At 35.3% G+C, this 16,989-nt stretch overlaps 2 protein-coding genes across 2 annotated transcripts; both read right to left on the bottom strand.

Annotated features, from left to right (window-relative positions):
- Nucleotides 1-2,550: 2,550 nt before the first annotated feature.
- LOC123557658 (medium-chain acyl-CoA ligase ACSF2, mitochondrial-like) lies at nt 2,551-10,655 on the bottom strand. Its single transcript, XM_053544696.1, has 11 exons — nt 10,166-10,655; nt 8,978-9,158; nt 8,286-8,414; nt 7,837-7,890; nt 6,988-7,106; nt 6,092-6,139; nt 5,667-5,784; nt 4,885-4,980; nt 4,507-4,655; nt 3,542-3,710; nt 2,551-2,697 (listed from the first exon to the last, which is right to left on the bottom strand). Exons 1-11 carry the CDS (start codon nt 10,243-10,245, stop codon nt 2,551-2,553), a joined length of 1,290 nt encoding a protein of 429 aa, XP_053400671.1. The 5' UTR covers nt 10,246-10,655.
- A 1,140-nt stretch (nt 10,656-11,795) lies between these two features.
- Nucleotides 11,796-16,906, bottom strand: LOC123557659 (uncharacterized). Its single transcript, XM_045349270.2, has 2 exons — nt 15,691-16,906; nt 11,796-13,669 (listed from the first exon to the last, which is right to left on the bottom strand). Exons 1-2 carry the CDS (start codon nt 15,782-15,784, stop codon nt 12,201-12,203), a joined length of 1,563 nt encoding a protein of 520 aa, XP_045205205.2. The 5' UTR covers nt 15,785-16,906; the 3' UTR covers nt 11,796-12,200.
- Nucleotides 16,907-16,989: the final 83 nt, after the last annotated feature.

Here is a 16,989-nt window from a genome sequence, read left to right as displayed (position 1 = left end):
CTTCCAATATGGGAAAGAACACATTAAGTAAACAGGTTTGTTTACATTTCTATAATGCAAAATGTCTCCCAGAAAAATGCTACAAAAATGTGAAAAGTAGGTCCACAATAAAATAAAAACAGGCTTTGTACATATAAATACACTAACCTGTGTATCATTTTCTTGTACGTTTCCAAGTGTTTTTCACATCGGAAATCGTTGCGCATGGCACTTTTAGAAGGGCCTCAGTTATAATACTTCTTAACCTTCAGCCTGCTGGCAACAAGTGATTCTGCCTTGGCGGCCAGTGCAGACTAAGATCAGCCTGATCATGGTCTGCACTGTTCGCTATTCAATGAGTAAATTTTCTGTGAACACCCTTCAAATAATAAATGGTATTGCCCAAATTGAATGATGAACCAGTCTTTTTTAGAAATTCAGCAGGCTAAAGGCTAAGTTGTTGAAAAACAACTTCTGTTCTTATAAAAACACATTTTCTGATACGTTTCCCAGTACTTTTCACATCGGAAATTGTTGCGCATGGCAGTTTCAGGACGACCTTAGTTACATTATACTTCTGGGCCCAATTGTTCGAAACTTGAACAGGGGATTAAGCTTACGGTTGATTAACTTTTAGGATTAGTTTTCGACATTTTAGAAGACTTAGAACAAGAGGGTCATGATGACCCTGAATCGCTCACCTGAGTAATATGAGCCACACGTTTAAAATGGCAAACTGATGCTAAAATATTGGAAATTAGGTCAGTAGGTCACATTCATGGCCACTGAAAGTCAGTTTTAAGATCGGTGTGCAAAACTTTACTTATCATCCAAATTTCAAAGCTGTATTTTAAAAAAACATGAAAGTAGGTCAGTAGGTCAAAGTCACAGTCAAGTGGCCCCTAACTGCTTGGGGTCATCAGGTAATTATAATTAAATAGTCAAGGAAACATGATCTGATAATTTTTGAACTTTTAATATTCCTATATACTTCATATAACAAGTGACCTCCAGGGCAGGATCTCTTTTCACCCCAGGGGCATAATTTGGACAATCTTGTTAGAGATTCACTAGGCAATGCTACATACCAAATATCAAAGGCCTAGGCCTTGAACATTCAGACAAGAAGATTTTTATTTTTTTTCCCTATACAAGTCTATGTTAAATTTGGGACCCCCTAATATGAGCCACACGTTTAAAATGGCAAACTGATGCTAAAATATTAGAAAGTAGGTCAGTAGGTCACATTCATGGTCACTGAAAGTCAGTTTTAAGATCGATGTGCAAAACTGTACATTTATCCAAATTTCAAGGCTGTATTTTAAAAAACAAGAAAGTAGGTCAGTAGGTCAAAGTCACTGTCAAGTAACCCCTAATTGCTTGGGGTCATCAGAAAATTATAATTAAATAGTCAAGGAAACATGATCTGATAATTTTTGAAGTTTTAATATTCCTATATACTTTATATAACAAGTGACCTCCAGGGCAGGACCTCTTTTCACACCAGGGGCATTATTTGAACAATTTTGGTAGAGGACCACAAGGCAATGCAACATACTAAATATCAAAAACCTAGGCCTTGCAGTTTCAGGCAAGAAGATTTTAAAAGTTTTTTCCTATACAAGTCTATATAAAACTAAAGACCCCTCGGGGCAGGGCCTCTTTTCACCCCAGGGTTATAATTTGAATAATTTTGGTAGAGGACCACAAGGCAATGCTACAAACCAAATATCAAACTTAAGGCTTAGGTCATGTGGTTTTAGATAAGAAGATTTTTAAAGTTTTTTCCTATATAAGTCTATGTAAAACTTGTGACCCCTGTTGCGGGGCCTCTTTTCACCCCAGGGGCACACTTTGAAAAATCTTCATAGATGACCATTAGATGATGTCACATGCCAAATATCAAGGTTCTACGCCTTGCGGTTTTGGACAAGAAGATTTTAAAAGTTTTTCCTTTCGGTTGCCATGGCAACCAGAGTTCTGCATGTAATTCAATTCTTTGAACAATTTTGAAAGGGGGTAGGGGGCATCAAAGGATCATTCCTGTGAAGTTTTGTGTAATTCTGCCAAGTAGTTTTCCAGAAGAAGATTTTTTAAGAAAATGTTGGCGGACACACGACGCACGACTGACGACGGACATTGAGCGGTCAGAAAAGCTCACCATGAGCCACGTGAGCTAAAAACAAATGTATGAGTTAAGAATTCTGAAATATGAAAATTCTTTACAATAAAATCAAAACATCATACTCTAGTGTTTCCCACCAAGACTAGTGTTTTGAATTAAAATTTAACCAGCGGTTAGTTTAACAGCCGATTAAAGTTTCAAACAACTGGCCCCTGAAGTTGTGGAATGTTGTCAGAAAATAAATTAATGTTTCATCAATACCTATCTCATTAATGAAATGGTTCATTTTAAAGTTTTACTGAATAAATTCTTAGTGAATGTACAAAAATACAAAAGGCACGTAAAATAATACATCAGCACGTCATTCACGTGCACAGATCTTTGGGAAAATAAAAAATAATGTCGACTCCACACACTAAACGCAATCGGAACACATGCACTAGTATTTAAATATAATTCAAATTACTTTGATAGCAAGGTTTTACCTCTACATGTGGATGGGCAGTTCCGACCGTTGACACGCGTTTGTCGATAGGATCATTCCGTTTGCTCTGGAACGTTACAGGGCTATTTTCTGTCGTGCCGTAACATACCTGAAATACGCAAAAGTTGATACACCAATACATTCACCATTGCTATAACTAAATGCTTAAAAACTTTTGGGTACATGAGTGCCTCAGGAAGCAGTCTCGAACATTAGATTTATGCATAATTCAACTAGAGCTACTTTTGAGAAAAGCGCATATCTCACTCAACTGCCTAATCATCTGAATAGTAGTATAAGACCGGATGAGAAATGTTCGAACGTAAACCCTACTCCATATATATTCTTAATTCACAATCAGATTTTCAGTGCTTTGATTATCAAAAACAACCCAATCAGACTTATGGGCAAACACATTTTGTTCAAGTTTGGTGAAGGTCGGATGAGAAATGTTCGACTTAGAGTGCGGACAAGATTTGTGACAGACAGACAGAAGTGAATCAATACGTCTTCCACCAAACAGTGGTGCGGGAGACATAATTCAGTAAAACGTTACCTATAATGCCCTTGAAATCGTAATATCTTCAACAAAACTTTTGATTCACCAATCTATCGATAGCATTAACGTCCAGCTATAATATCTTTAAATACATACATGTTCAGGCCTTAAACAATAACCTTTGAAAACATACGTTCCTTTTTGCGTAAAAATAGTCCATTGGGATATAAATTCATGGATTTAAATTGAATGTTAATTTTATTTGTTCGTTGGGATTAATTTCGTGGTTTGGCCCAACCACGTAATTAACGAAAATCAGTCCATCACTAATAGTATTGCATCACAGTACTTTGTTTCAACAGAAGGACTTTCAAGGATCTTTGTCACTAGCGAATAAACACCTTATAAGAAATCGACATTAAACTTCTACCTTGACATATACACTGTGACCTACCGTGACTTCGTCCATGTGCATTTTAGCAATAACTTGTTTCATAGTTTCAATAGGACATGGCGATCCTGCCATTATACCAGTGTACAGTGTCGACAAATCAAACTTGTGGAATTCAGGGTGGTTCAGCATATCTATGAACATGGTTGGCACGCCATATAAAGCTGTACACCTAAAATTTATTTCACAAATATGTCTGTTATCATTCAACAAACATATACACTAATTAGCTAAATCGAAATCGAAATTATATAGAATACTGTTACGAACATCGCTATGCGGATTTTTTAAAACTCGTATCAGTTAAAATACTGTAGCAAGAAGTAAATGGGCATCCATTCTAAAATGCGAAGAGTCAGTCGATATCGCAATGGCATCCTGTTGTTCGAAACTTTAATCGGCTGTTAAACTAACCGCCGGTTAAGTTTTGATTCAAAATACTAGACTTGATGGGAAACACTAGTATGACGTTTTGATTTCATTGTAAAGATTTTTCAGTGTTCATAATTCTTACCTCATACATATGTTTTTCTAAGTCTTCTGAAATGTCGAAAAATAACTCTAAAAGTTAATCAGCTATTAGCTTAATCGCCTGTTAAAGTTTCGAACAACTGGGATCTGAACGTTTTGGTGATCTGGACTTCTTAAGAACTGCTAAGTGCAGGTGTTATCTCGTATTCATGGATAAGTGTTTAACTATGATTCGTTTCTCAAATACATGACTTCACTTGAAATTACCACTCACCATATTAAATTAGAGACAGACAGTATCGGTATAAAGTAAGAATTTTAAAGCAGCAGTAAACTTAAACATGCAGTTTGCTCCCTTTAACCTAAAAGTTTGTATGTCGAAAAGATAAAAAAAGTTTAAAATTGTATAGGGTTTCATTTCAATATTTCAAAGGGGAAATAAAGTTGTGCAGTTTGTATTTTATTCAAGTACATGTATCGTGTGCTTAATGTCTTACTTTTCCTTGGCAACTGCTGTAAGTGAAGAAGAGGGGTCGAACCCTGGAGCCGGGAATACACAGGTAGCACCATGGTTGGGTATCTGCAAACACGCCAGAACCATCCCGAAACAATGGTAAAGAGGCACAGGGCAACAAATCCGAGCTGGCTAAAATATGGAACAATACATTGTTGTGTTGTTACATTTTCGTAAAAATAAATGCATTTTTAAAAGCTCATATAAAGATTTCAAGGTATTTCGTACTGAATTCAAAGTTAAATATAAACATTGCAGACTTCGTCTCAAATACAGAGCTTTGGCTGTGACTTAAGTTTTACATTTTCCGTGCATATTATTTTAAATAAAAGCAGACGACAAGAGGTTACTGTACACATACCCTGTTATGGAAATCTAGCCGCAATCCAGTGAAATAGCTGTTGTTGACAATATTATGGTGAGATAGTGTCGCTCCTTTTGGGAATCCTGTTGTGCCCTGAAAAAAAAATAACGTGAGAATATGTTATATGTTTGTAAAATATTTTCATCTAATGACTGTATGCACTGACAAACACACCCAATTGCACTGTTTTATAAAAAAAAAACAATGTTTAAGTAATTGTTACTGAATTTCTAAAACCTTTTTATATATTAGCGTATAAGGTAAAACTTTCTTTTATTATATGTTTTTCGTCTGAGATGAAGTGTCTTCATCAGACTGTAATGAAATTTCGACGAAATAAACGGAAAATATTTTCCATAGATTATATAATTTCAATTTTCTCTTTATTCTCCAATTTCAAAACATAATCAAACAGGTACGTTGTCTTTTCACCAAAGCGAAAAATCATGTCTTTAACGATAAAACTTTATATTCGACTCTCTAACAATAGAATCATATTTAATTTGTCAAATGTATTTCCATCTAAGACCGGACAAGCATCTGTGCATTATAGTCTAAATAATGAGACCTCGGGTAGACCGATTTTACATTCTGATATTTTACTTTGTCTACCTAGAGGAGGCGGATATCGACAAGTCAAAAAAAATATAACGATATTCAACTCTCGAGTACAATTATTTGGACTACTGTGCATTAGTTCTCTTCTAACATTATTTTAGATTCTGACAAAAATGCTAGGCATATTTATTATTTCTAACCGTTAGGTTTATTGATCTTACCGACGTAAACTGTATATTTATAGCATCATCAAACTGCAGACTGTCTTGCAGATCAGCAATCTGCCGGACGCTTGCTTCACTTCCGGCACTCATGACGTCAGAAAATTTTAGGGTTCCTCTGAAAAAGCAACACAACACTAATTAAAAAGACTTAAATAGGCGTCATAATATCTTATTTTACAGCTCTAATACAGCTCTATAAGATCAACGGAACTGTGTTGATTGTTTAATACTATACAGCAAAATCATGGAAAATTCTTCACTGCAGAATAGGTGAATTAAAGAGTAAGCAGATACCCTTTTAATGTAATGAGATAGTTTCAATTATAATAAGATTTTATGTGATGTAGTGATTTCAAAGAAAACTGTACAATCACCAAAGAGAGCTCTTAAAAATCTTTAAAAATGTTATTGGGAAAGCTTACGGAAATTCCTCTTCACCCATCATGATAATGTACTTCAAGCCTGGTAAACTGAATAAAAGACAATGTGGCAAAAATAAGTTTAAAAGAAATAGCTACTTTATTCAAATCCTTCTCTGAGCATAAATGTATCAATTATGTTAAAAATTAACTGTTATACTGTTGCCAAGTTATTCTCAGACATGTAAGCTCTGATAACAGATTTCGGAAAATGTAAAACTCTTCTCACATCATAATGTATGCGGTACAGAAATGTTGTCGCGGCAACATGACACTATTTTCTTATATTTGACGTCAGCTGAAGGAAATTTTAGACTTATACCTACATGCCTATCACCATGTAGCTGCTACATGATTTAAACATAATTTATGCAAACAATGAATTTAACATGATTTCAGTGTTAAAGAAAATAAAGAAAAAAAATGACAGCTTTTAATACATCTTTGATAAGCATCTATATATATATATGAACCTGATAACATAGTATAGGGCAAGATGATCAAATATGCAACGGCATATCACGCGCAACGTTATATGAGCCGTGCCATGAGAAAATCAACATAGTGGCTTTGCGACCAGCATGGATCCAGACCAGCCTGCGCATCCACGCAGTCCAGTCTGGTCAGAATCCATGTTGTTCTTTAACAGTTTCTCCAATTCCAATAGGCTTTAAAAGGGAACAGCATGGATCCTGACCAGACTGCGCAGATGCGCAGGCTGGTCTGGATCCATGCTGGTCGCAAACCCACTATGTTGGTTTTCTCATGGCACGACTCATTTATTCTATTTTGCACAATTAACGCTGGGTTATGCTTTACAGCCGTCGTGTTCCCCCGCATAATATCTATGTCATATTCTGTATACTTTGATTTATTATATATAGTAAACTGAACTTTACATGTGACTTCGAAGCTGTCCTGGTTTACATGAAGCTAGTTCCGGTACAAGCTGGAACATAATCTCATAGTATAACTGGTCCTTGAACTCTGTGGCACATACTATCGCCTTACAATCAACCTATCAACACAAACAAAAATGTATTATATCTGCTCGTCTGTAACTGATGCCTGCAATTCATAAAGATATTGGACTCGGTGGTACAAACTGTAAGCGGTTAAGTTACATTCCTCTGCAAAGGATTATACTACCAAATTTGATATCAATGTTACAACTATCTCGTGACTTCTTATGTCTAATTGCCATATTGAGATTGACCAATTACTGAGGCTTATAACCCTTGACCCTGTTTCGCAAAAGTTAAAATTGCGGTCCTTCTTAATAAAGCAACACGAATAACGATCAAGTTTTCTTTTGTAACTGACTATTAATTCAAGGCAAACGTTTCTTCAAATTAATTAATGTTGTTGGTAGCCAATGAAGTCCTGTCGCTACTGTTTGAGTTACAGTACTCATTAATGTAAAATTTGGTCGGGATATCAGTTGCAACCGGGAATTAATCCCGGATCGCTAGCTCTGTGGTCTAATATGCTTCGGCTGTGCACATTGGTTAACTTTCCGAATCGATGTCATAAATGCTTTGAAGTATTCATCTAGTCATCGTAATTAGCCGAAAACTTCGCATGAAACAGAAATTGATGTCCTAATTGGGACAAAAGTAAAATTTAATGTCTCGCCCAGGAATCGAGCATGCAACCCAACAACGGGTCATACGATGCCGTCGAGCGGACCAGGTGAACCCTTACTAACAAAGTAACTCAAATATTGAAAACGAAATCATATTACGCACCAGTTGTAAAGCGTACTCCAGTTCAAAACTCCGGTATAAAGGGTTTATATTCACCTGTAAATGATAGAAATAATATTGGTCTTTATAATATATACAAAATGCAAGATCTCTTCCAAAGATCGTGAACATTCATTTCATATGTAAACAATCAACATTCATTTCATATGTTAACAATCAACATTCATTTCATATGTAAACAATCAAAATTCATTTCATATGTTAAAAATCAACATTCATTTCATATGTAAATAATCAACATTCATTTTATATAAAAACAATATAAATTCTCCTGATAAAAACTCCTAATCAAAATGAAGATGACTTAAGTCTGAAAATTTGGAGCCTGTCATTATAAAGTGCTCTTTTGCTGAGGTAAAATTAAAACCTAAAACTTGTGTCAACTATCTTCTCAGGTCGGTTGTTGAAGTCGTGGGGATTGTAACACTTACCAAAATCAAGCCAGCTCTGGCCGTGGCATACTGCGTGAGGACCCATTCTATCGAGTTAGGACCCCAGATTCCTACTCGATCCCCTTTCTTGAGTCCAAGCTCTAACAGACCCGCTGCAAAGCGATCACTCTGTAAAGAAAATTGATGTTTTTCTCCGCCATTATATGAAATGAGCCGCGCCACGAGAAACCCAACATAGTGCATTTGCGATCAGCATGGATCCATTTCGCTTTCAAAGCCTATTGCAATTAGAGAAACCGTTAGCGAACAGCATGGATCCTGACAAGACTGCGCAGATGCGCAGGCTAGTCTGGATCCATGCTGGTCACAAACGCACTATATTGGTTTTCTCGTGGCGCGGCTCAAATGTTCAGCACGTAAACAATGATGGGTCACTTTCTCTGGTACAGCAACGACCGTGCAATAAGTGATAAATAATTGCCTGAAGTGTTATTCCTTGTTAACAACTTACATCGCGATAAAATTTGAAATAACGAAACAACAGTAGTGTTATAAATGTTGGTGATGGATGATCTGAAATTTAGAGGAAAACCACAATCGTTCATTGGTCTATATAAATAAAACAACTGCCCAACCGTTGCACATATATACTCCAATACAGAGCATGTGAAATCAATGCTGCTGATAAAATGAACTATTTTGCAGTGCGTATAAATATAATAAAACCTCACCTCTTCAAGTAATTGTGAGAATGTCTTCCTGTCACCTGCCGACGGAAATACGAGGGCTTCTCTGTCGGGAGTTTTCTCCGTCTGCGACTGTAGCAGTTTACCTATAGTGATCCCTCTCAAGGGGACATCACCTGGTCCGTGTGTGTAACTCCAACTCGTGGAACGTAGGCGAGAACTGCAACTATAAAGGCGGAAGATATCTCAACATGGAAAACGGAAGACGAGAAATATCTTTGCTGATATATACACGGAAACGTTCATAAGACGAATCAAGTTAGCTAAGACTACACTTTTCAACTCGTTTGTATATAGATCTTAATCTACATGACAATACATGACAATGCAGAGTATATTTTGTCACATTCTTTAAAGTAACTCCAACAGGCCGTTTCTACACTGACATTTCATTGCCCTCTCTCCAGAACACAGATTTGTTCAATTTACTATCAAAAATATGAAAATGTTTTCAATATGTATCAGAAATGACCATTCAACAAGAATCAGGCCTAATATACTGTTTTGTGGTTTCCAGGTTAAAATTTCATAATGTAAAGGAATAATTATGTATGATTTATAGGCTTACGCATCTGTATGTCAAGCGTTAACCGAAACGTTGATGCAATAGATTATTAATATATACAAAACTTATATACGTGTTGTTGAAATACTTACCGCAGTATGCATGCACGACAGTCTCAGTAAGCCGAGATTATATCAACTTAAAACATGTACATTTTTCTGCGGTTGGCTGATTTATATAGCTTTTTAACCTTTATCAATAAAGACATCGTAATTTTTAGGGTCGTCTTCAACATCCTTACTATCATCATCATCATCATCATCATCATCATCATCACCACCACCACCACCCATCATTGTTTTCATTATTATTATCACCATCACCACCAGCAGCAGCAGCAGCATAACTTCTTTCATTATCGTTATAATCACTTCAGTTAGAAATGTTGTCGTCGTATTCACTACTTTCACCATCCAAGTCATCAACGTGGTTATAAATAGGTATGTCACCATCATCAAAGCTATAATAATAAACAGTATCACTATTCGAAAATGACAGTTTATATCCAAATTGGACATCCGTATAGATTCTTAAGTGTTTCACATGCAATACAGTGAAATAATTATAAAAGCTGTAAATAAGAACGGATAATGCAAAAAAGCACTTACCTGAAAGCTCTTTGTATACATCTCTTTGATTGTAACTTTTGCCTTCCAAATATCCCCAGCAATACTTTCGATTTAGGCATAGTTTTTCAGGTCAAATTTGCATTTCCTTATTAATTAGAGCGATCTATTCATGTCAAACACTAGGTTTTACAACGAAATTTAAGTACACCTCGGGTATACAAAGTCAGTATATTTAAACGATATCGTAAAACATCCTTTACACTTATTCTTCCATGAGATTAGAAAGGCTGCTATTTATAACAGATCATGTATATCCAAACCACGCCCGGGATAGTGTTACGAGATAAAACACTTTTAAGCGGGTAACTTGACACAGGTATCAGCGGAGCGGAAACTTAAGCGAGGAAAACCTTTAGAAATAGGTTTGTTATACATCCTAATTAAAGTGTTTTATTATACTATAAAAGTTTCTACCTAGCATGAAAGAAGTATTTGATTTAATTTTGTTATGAATTTTAATGAATCATAACTATATATCCTTGAAAAATCATTGATATTGGTTGGGAACTAGTTTTCGTGGATTCCGTGGTAGAATCAATACACGAACTTAAATCCAATTGAACAAGTAAAACTCACATTCATTTTAATATGTTAAAAAGTTGAAATACATAATTTCACATGCCCACGAATACGCTATTTTTACCCAGACTACGAAATACATGCCCACGAATTTTAACGATTTCATAGTATGCAAAACTGACCTATTTCATGCTTTTAACTCTTAGCCTGCTGCAGGCGAATTTAACAGCCTTTGCAAACAGCTTGGAACCAGATCAGACGCCGATTAAATCGGCGTCTGATCAGGTTCCAAGCTGTTTGCTACTCTGACAATATTTCTTCCCCAATTTTGGAGCAAACTGAATGAACTTTACAATTTTAGCAGACGACATTCCAGCAGACGACCATTTTATCTAGCATGTAAGGGTTAATGTTTTGTAGTCTCCGAGGGGCGGTAGAAGGATCATTTTTATCTTTTACAATATCTTTAATTGTATCACTTTTATGACCAAATAAAATGTATTTTCCCATTGCACTTTTTGGATGAAAGTATTGCTTTTGTGCTAACTCAGATATTATGAAAATTTTATAAAAATCCATCTACAGATAATATCAAAGCCTCAGAGTGTCTACTACCGTCTTCGATGTATAATATCAAAGGTATTATTTTATGTTTAAAGAGAAATCAGGAAAAACTTTGTTACGGAAAAGGGGAGATCAAACATAAGATGAATATGAAGTTCTTTCAAAGTTTGCTAATAGCTGTACTTTCTTAAAGTGGTTTACGGTGGTTCAAATATAAAATATGTACTTATCAAAGTGTCGATACAATTTCCAGAAAGACGTATTTGGTACATATAACCGACTGAGTGTATCACGCGAATATTTTGTACCGCTTTTCACCAGTTTTGTTATTTCTCCATGTCAGATATTTAAATCCTGTGCATCTAAGATTACCGTGAAGATAAAAGTGGTCGTAAAATTGATCTACACAAGTAGGAAATAAATCATATTGTACCCAGAGTAAATAGACAATGCTAAAGTAATTGAAATACTGACGGATTTGACAACACAAGCTGCTTAGACGGATAGCGGAAAACAAGCAACAACGTTGCTTTGTACGTTAGGTTATATTTTAAGAGCATGACATACAGTCAACTGAAAAAGTAAGTATTTAAACTATGATTCAACACCTAGGAAAGTACCTTCCGGTGAAATTTTCAAATTATCAAATATATGTATAGAACTAAATGCTACGTTTTGAATTTACACGTGTAAAAAGAATAACAATATATGAAATAGTTATAACTAGAAATGTAGAAATGTACTAGAAAACGTTCCTGCTCAATAAAACGTCATTACTACATACTTATTTATCAACTTTATTAAGTTACACTGGAACATAAGACGTCAATATTTTTCCACATTTTTCCATATACTTGAAAACGTTCCTTCTACTGAAATAAAACGTCATTATAGGTCCACTCTGACGTGACGAAACCCATATACAAATTATCTAGAATATACTAGTGAAGTACAGTATAACTGTCACCAACAAACATGAAACAATTTTAAAAGTAGATGTCAAAACACTTGTCCCATTAGATATACAGCCGTCTGCTGCTTCATCTAAACATTGTAGTCTTTTAGTCATCTGATGCCCGTGATGAACACACTTTGACGGGTTTTCTATACACTGTATAAGATCCTCCGCGGTACGCTGACCAGATCTGTACGCACCGTGGACGAACCCATAATGAAGAGGATCTAGATGTTCCCCAGCAAAGAATAACCGCCCAACAGGCGCCTGTAGGTCCTTCATGTTTTCGTCAGTGAATCCAGTAGGCCAGTAGCTAAACGCCCCTCGCGTCAGGGGATCCGTGTTCCACCGGGAAACCTTGAACCCAGACGGTTTTGGAATGTTAACGTTCGGGTATAGCGATTGCAAGACGTCCAGAACTTCTTGTATGACCCCGTCATCTGTGGACCTATCAACCCATGTCGCGTCATCTCCGAAGAGTGACAGTTGTAGAATGTTCGATCCTGGGTAAATCGTGTTCATGTTTTGCCAGCAGCTGAAATGTCCCCGAATTTTAGATGCGCGAAGAATGTACATTGTTTCGTCCCAGAAAGAATGTGGAAATTGGATGTATATATGCGTGAATCGGCAGAAACCAAACATATCTATTGCTAATTGTTTTTTCGGTGGCAAAGGCGGGGAGAATTGTACTTCTCGTTGTTGTAAAACTCCTAAACTGAATGTTGCGACAACAAAATCAGCTTCAAACATTCCTCCGTTATCAGTATATACTCTGACCGAATAATCTCCATGTTCAATCAATTCTACCGTGTTATTAAACATAAGACGAGAATCTTCTTCAGACATGAAGCTTTCAAGTAAACCTTTTACTATATCCGTAAAACCAGTCTCATGTTTGACTGCCATCATATCATAATTTCTAAAATCCTCAAAAGTATCATGCAAGTGCAGTTTCTTGCCGGACAATGTTGATGGAGGCATACCGGTTTCAAAATCCAGTAGGTAAGTTTCTATGACGTCATCAACTTCACTCTTTGGACTCCAATCTGAATTCCTCAGTCCCGCTAGAACTGTAAAGTCGTCTTCAGCCTCATGTATCAGATCACTAGTATTTGTGAGAGCGTCTTGCAACTTAGAGTAAGCAATATCCGCTGCTCCGGTGACGTCATTTCCGTTTTCATCTCGCACTGTCCAATCATCTAGGAAATTATCCGTGTAAGATATGTTGTGCCTTTTAGCCATATTGTATACGGGGTTCGAACCTTTGCCGTAGATCCACATGGCACCCAACTCAACCGTGTAGTTGCCGAGTCGTTCATGTTTAATCCGTCCGCCAATTCTAGATGTCGCTTCAAGCATCAGGATATTCTTGTACCCGGCATCATGTAGCGCCTTTGCTGTACTGACTCCTGACATGCCGGCTCCCAGCACCAGAATTCTGGCTTCTAAATAAAGATTGACGAAAAGAGATACATTAAATCTCATGATAGAAGAACACATTTTTTTTTATCAAATAAATATGAAACTCTTCACAATTTATTTCAGTTTATTTTCTTATCAAACAAAAAACTTATTCAGTAATTAAATCTCATATTTCTGAATATGCACTTAAGAAAAGAAATGTTATAATTATATTCACGGAATAACTATACATGCAGACGAAAAAAAAATCAGCAATTCATTGTGTTTAATACATTATTTACTTTTTGCACCAGAACGAAATTTCAACAAATCCAAAGGCATGTGTACATTTAACTACCTCGGGTTTAAACATGAAAATAATATTTTATAAAAGAAAAAAACACAATTATAAATTTTTGCATGACATTTTTAGATTTTTTAGAAATTTTTTTATGTCATTGTCAATATTTATGAAATTTTAATAATGCCAATTGTTGAGCTGGCCTTCTATTTATAAACAATACGTAGTATTGCGCATTATATTGCTGCATTTCACGTAATTTCTTGTTAAGGAAGAAATCGGGTAAATCGTGAAATATGATTCAGTGTATGTCCTTCTTTAAAGACAAACGTAGATTGATTATTTCCCGCACTTTTTCGCATGTGCGCTTTAAATCACAGATTTTTCGCTGCTAGAATGCATTTCTGGAGGAAAATGTTTTAGGCTTTTAAATTTAGACCGAAACCGAAAGCAGGTTTAATGAGTGGACAAAAGTCTATGCAAAATAGCATGCCACCACTGAGTGGCATTTCACAACAAATTGTCATTCAAGCTTTTTAAATTGATCTACTGTAACAGTTAATGCAAATAACCTCATTAAACAATAAAAAAGTTTGTTTAACCTGTTTTGTCTTGTAATATGCCTTCATCACAACAACAAAAACAACAAAATAGTGTATATGCGAATTGAAAATTATCCATACTGACATCAATAGTAACGATGAATGTTTTTAAAAGATTTCTGTTTTATTTCCGTAATTCTAGAAAAAACAGAACTTCCTTTGTTATCCTAGACAATAAGGTCAGTAATTTGGTCGAAAATGTGCTTCCTTGGTGTAGTTCCAAAGGAATCCAAAGTAACAGATCTTTTTTTCCAACTTTTTCGCAAATTCTTAAAAACGAGTTTCTCTAATCAAAACACCTTTTTACTGCTGCATGAAATGAGCCGGTTTTCATATTAAACACACCTGTGGCAAGTTTTGCAGACCGAAAACTAAATTAGGAATTTATTGTGCGATCAAGAGCAAATACGGACCATTCTAGGGTAGCAGACCACAACTGACTGGTATTTCAGGCTGAACACCACTAAATTCGGCTGTTCTTTATTTCATATAAAATCCACTTACAATGTACTTTAAAACTGTTTTTCGACATTTTCTAGCATATCAGATTTTCAGAGACTTACATTTCCATAAAGAACTATATCTCTACTTTTGAAAAACAAAAGGAAAAGGGGGCGTTAACTTTTATATAAGAAAACTACAGTTCGCTTAATACAACCCGCGGAATTTACTCCTTTTCGCCTCTTTCAGTTTCTCTTTTCAAATCATTAAATTCTTACGCCGCCATTTTTACTTATAATGCGGCAGAAACATGCCGATTTTGTTAGAATGCTAAGTGATACATGCTTTAACGCGGTAGAGTAAAAGAAAACACGATGCTATAGAGAAATAGATCGAGGAAAGGGAGAAATATTAGCACTTTCTATATTTGGACAACTTCAAAAGCGGAGGCTTACATTTCATTTGGTATATAGTGATCTCCCTTTCACTATAGGAACTTTTCAACCCCCTATTTTCTTTTCATTTTGTCGTTAATTTATGATAGAACTTTCATGAAAAACAGGTGCAGGAAAAAGTAACGTTCAATAAAGATACTTAAAGACGATCTGAAGTTGTCGTTTGTATATGAACAAATTACCGACCTTCAACCTAAATTTTATCAAATATAACAATATTAAGGGGAGACAATTAGTGGGGGAAATAATGAAGTAAAAAATCCCACCTCTGTGTAATCGTAGATAGTCCGCATCTTTGGATGAAATCACTAAACAAAGACATAAGATAGTTATCTGTATCACTGTAAAATTCCTAATCATCTAACGTCAGACTAAAGTTTTCTAGTAAATGATCTTAAAAAGATAACATATATTGAAATTCACAAATTATATTTTCAAATTGACATACGAACTTAAAGAATAATGCGCACAAAGTTTATCCTTGTTTAAAGTAAGAAGAATGAAACGTGAATAACAACTAGATAATTCAGGTATAAACCCGATAGATTTCTGCGTATATATGTGCATTGTTTACAAACAAACCGGTCAGGCGTAAACTAGCGCAGACCGTATACATTCTAAAAATACTGCATCGTAACTATTACTGTAATAATATACCTTATAAATATGCGAGTCTATAGTCTGTGCTATTGACTGTTTATAGTATGGCACTAAATATTGCTATGTTTAAAAAATACAACTGAAGAAAAAATACAAAAATATATTTTCTGTGCCATGTAATTAAACACATATTGAATAGTCAGCCGGCACTTATTCTTTCTGACCTCGAAAAAATAATTTTGTCTATTGACCGGCAAGCTATTCAAGTATTCACCGGCAAGCCATTCAATAAGTATATACTGTGTACTAGTCGGAAATAAATATTTGTTATGTTTTATTCTAACTGCAAGACTTTCACGCAGAGTACTGATAAATTTCTCGTATGTTTGAAAAATGGACATTTGAAATGTTACAGTCTATCCTGTACATATATTCCGCGCCTAAATTCTATTCTATTTGAATGCATTATAAATTCAATCATTTTTTTAGACTTTTCAATGTCTTATTGTAACTGTTGGCTTTATATATGTGTATGCTTTTGAAAGGAGAAAGGCAAGATCAAAGCTGGAAAACTAAAATTACTGTTTTGTGGAAGGTTGAATACTGGACTAGTCCTACAAAAGGGTAGGTCGCCTTTGCCGAGTTTGGGGATTGTTGTTACAATTTTTACAGATAATTCCCATTACACTGAAAGTCGAATTAAATTTAGTAGATTAAAAAGTCCGGTCTGAATTGATTTTTACCATGCAGTGATAAAATTATTGAAAATACCCTTAAAATTACCAATTATTGTTACGACTTATCTAAAAAGGCTCTATGCGTCAACTCATTATTTGAGATATATACGGTATATGTGTGTGTGTGCAACAGATAAGTAACCTATAAATAGTTAATGCAAACAACACTAGCACTGATAAGATAAATGGACTTTATTTATCTTTTTGACATCTGTAGCCTAAGGGATA

This window comes from Mercenaria mercenaria, chromosome 5 (assembly GCF_021730395.1).
Source record: "Mercenaria mercenaria strain notata chromosome 5, MADL_Memer_1, whole genome shotgun sequence".
NCBI classification, from domain to species: domain Eukaryota; kingdom Metazoa; phylum Mollusca; class Bivalvia; order Venerida; family Veneridae; genus Mercenaria; species Mercenaria mercenaria.
Note: the sequence above shows the minus strand (reverse complement) of the source record. Positions and strands in the feature narration are given on the sequence as shown.

What these genes read in the sequence shown, in the direction of transcription:
- LOC123557658 (XM_053544696.1), bottom strand. Translation starts at nt 10,245, where the DNA reads ATGCCTAAATCGAAAGTATTGCTGGGGATATTTGGAAGGCAAAAGTTA. An exon ending in GGCTAGATTTCCATAACAGG is followed by an intron (nt 4,656 to 4,884) that starts GTATGTGTACAG and finishes TCCATATTTTAG; the next exon opens with CCAGCTCGGATTTGTTGCCC. An exon ending in ACAGCAGTTGCCAAGGAAAA is followed by an intron (nt 3,711 to 4,506) that starts GTAAGACATTAA and finishes AATAAATTTTAG; the next exon opens with GTGTACAGCTTTATATGGCG.
- LOC123557659 (XM_045349270.2), bottom strand. Translation starts at nt 15,784, where the DNA reads ATGATTAGGAATTTTACAGTGATACAGATAACTATCTTATGTCTTTGT. An exon ending in CTATCTACGATTACACAGAG is followed by an intron (nt 13,670 to 15,690) that starts GTGGGATTTTTT and finishes ATCTTTATTTAG; the next exon opens with AAGCCAGAATTCTGGTGCTG.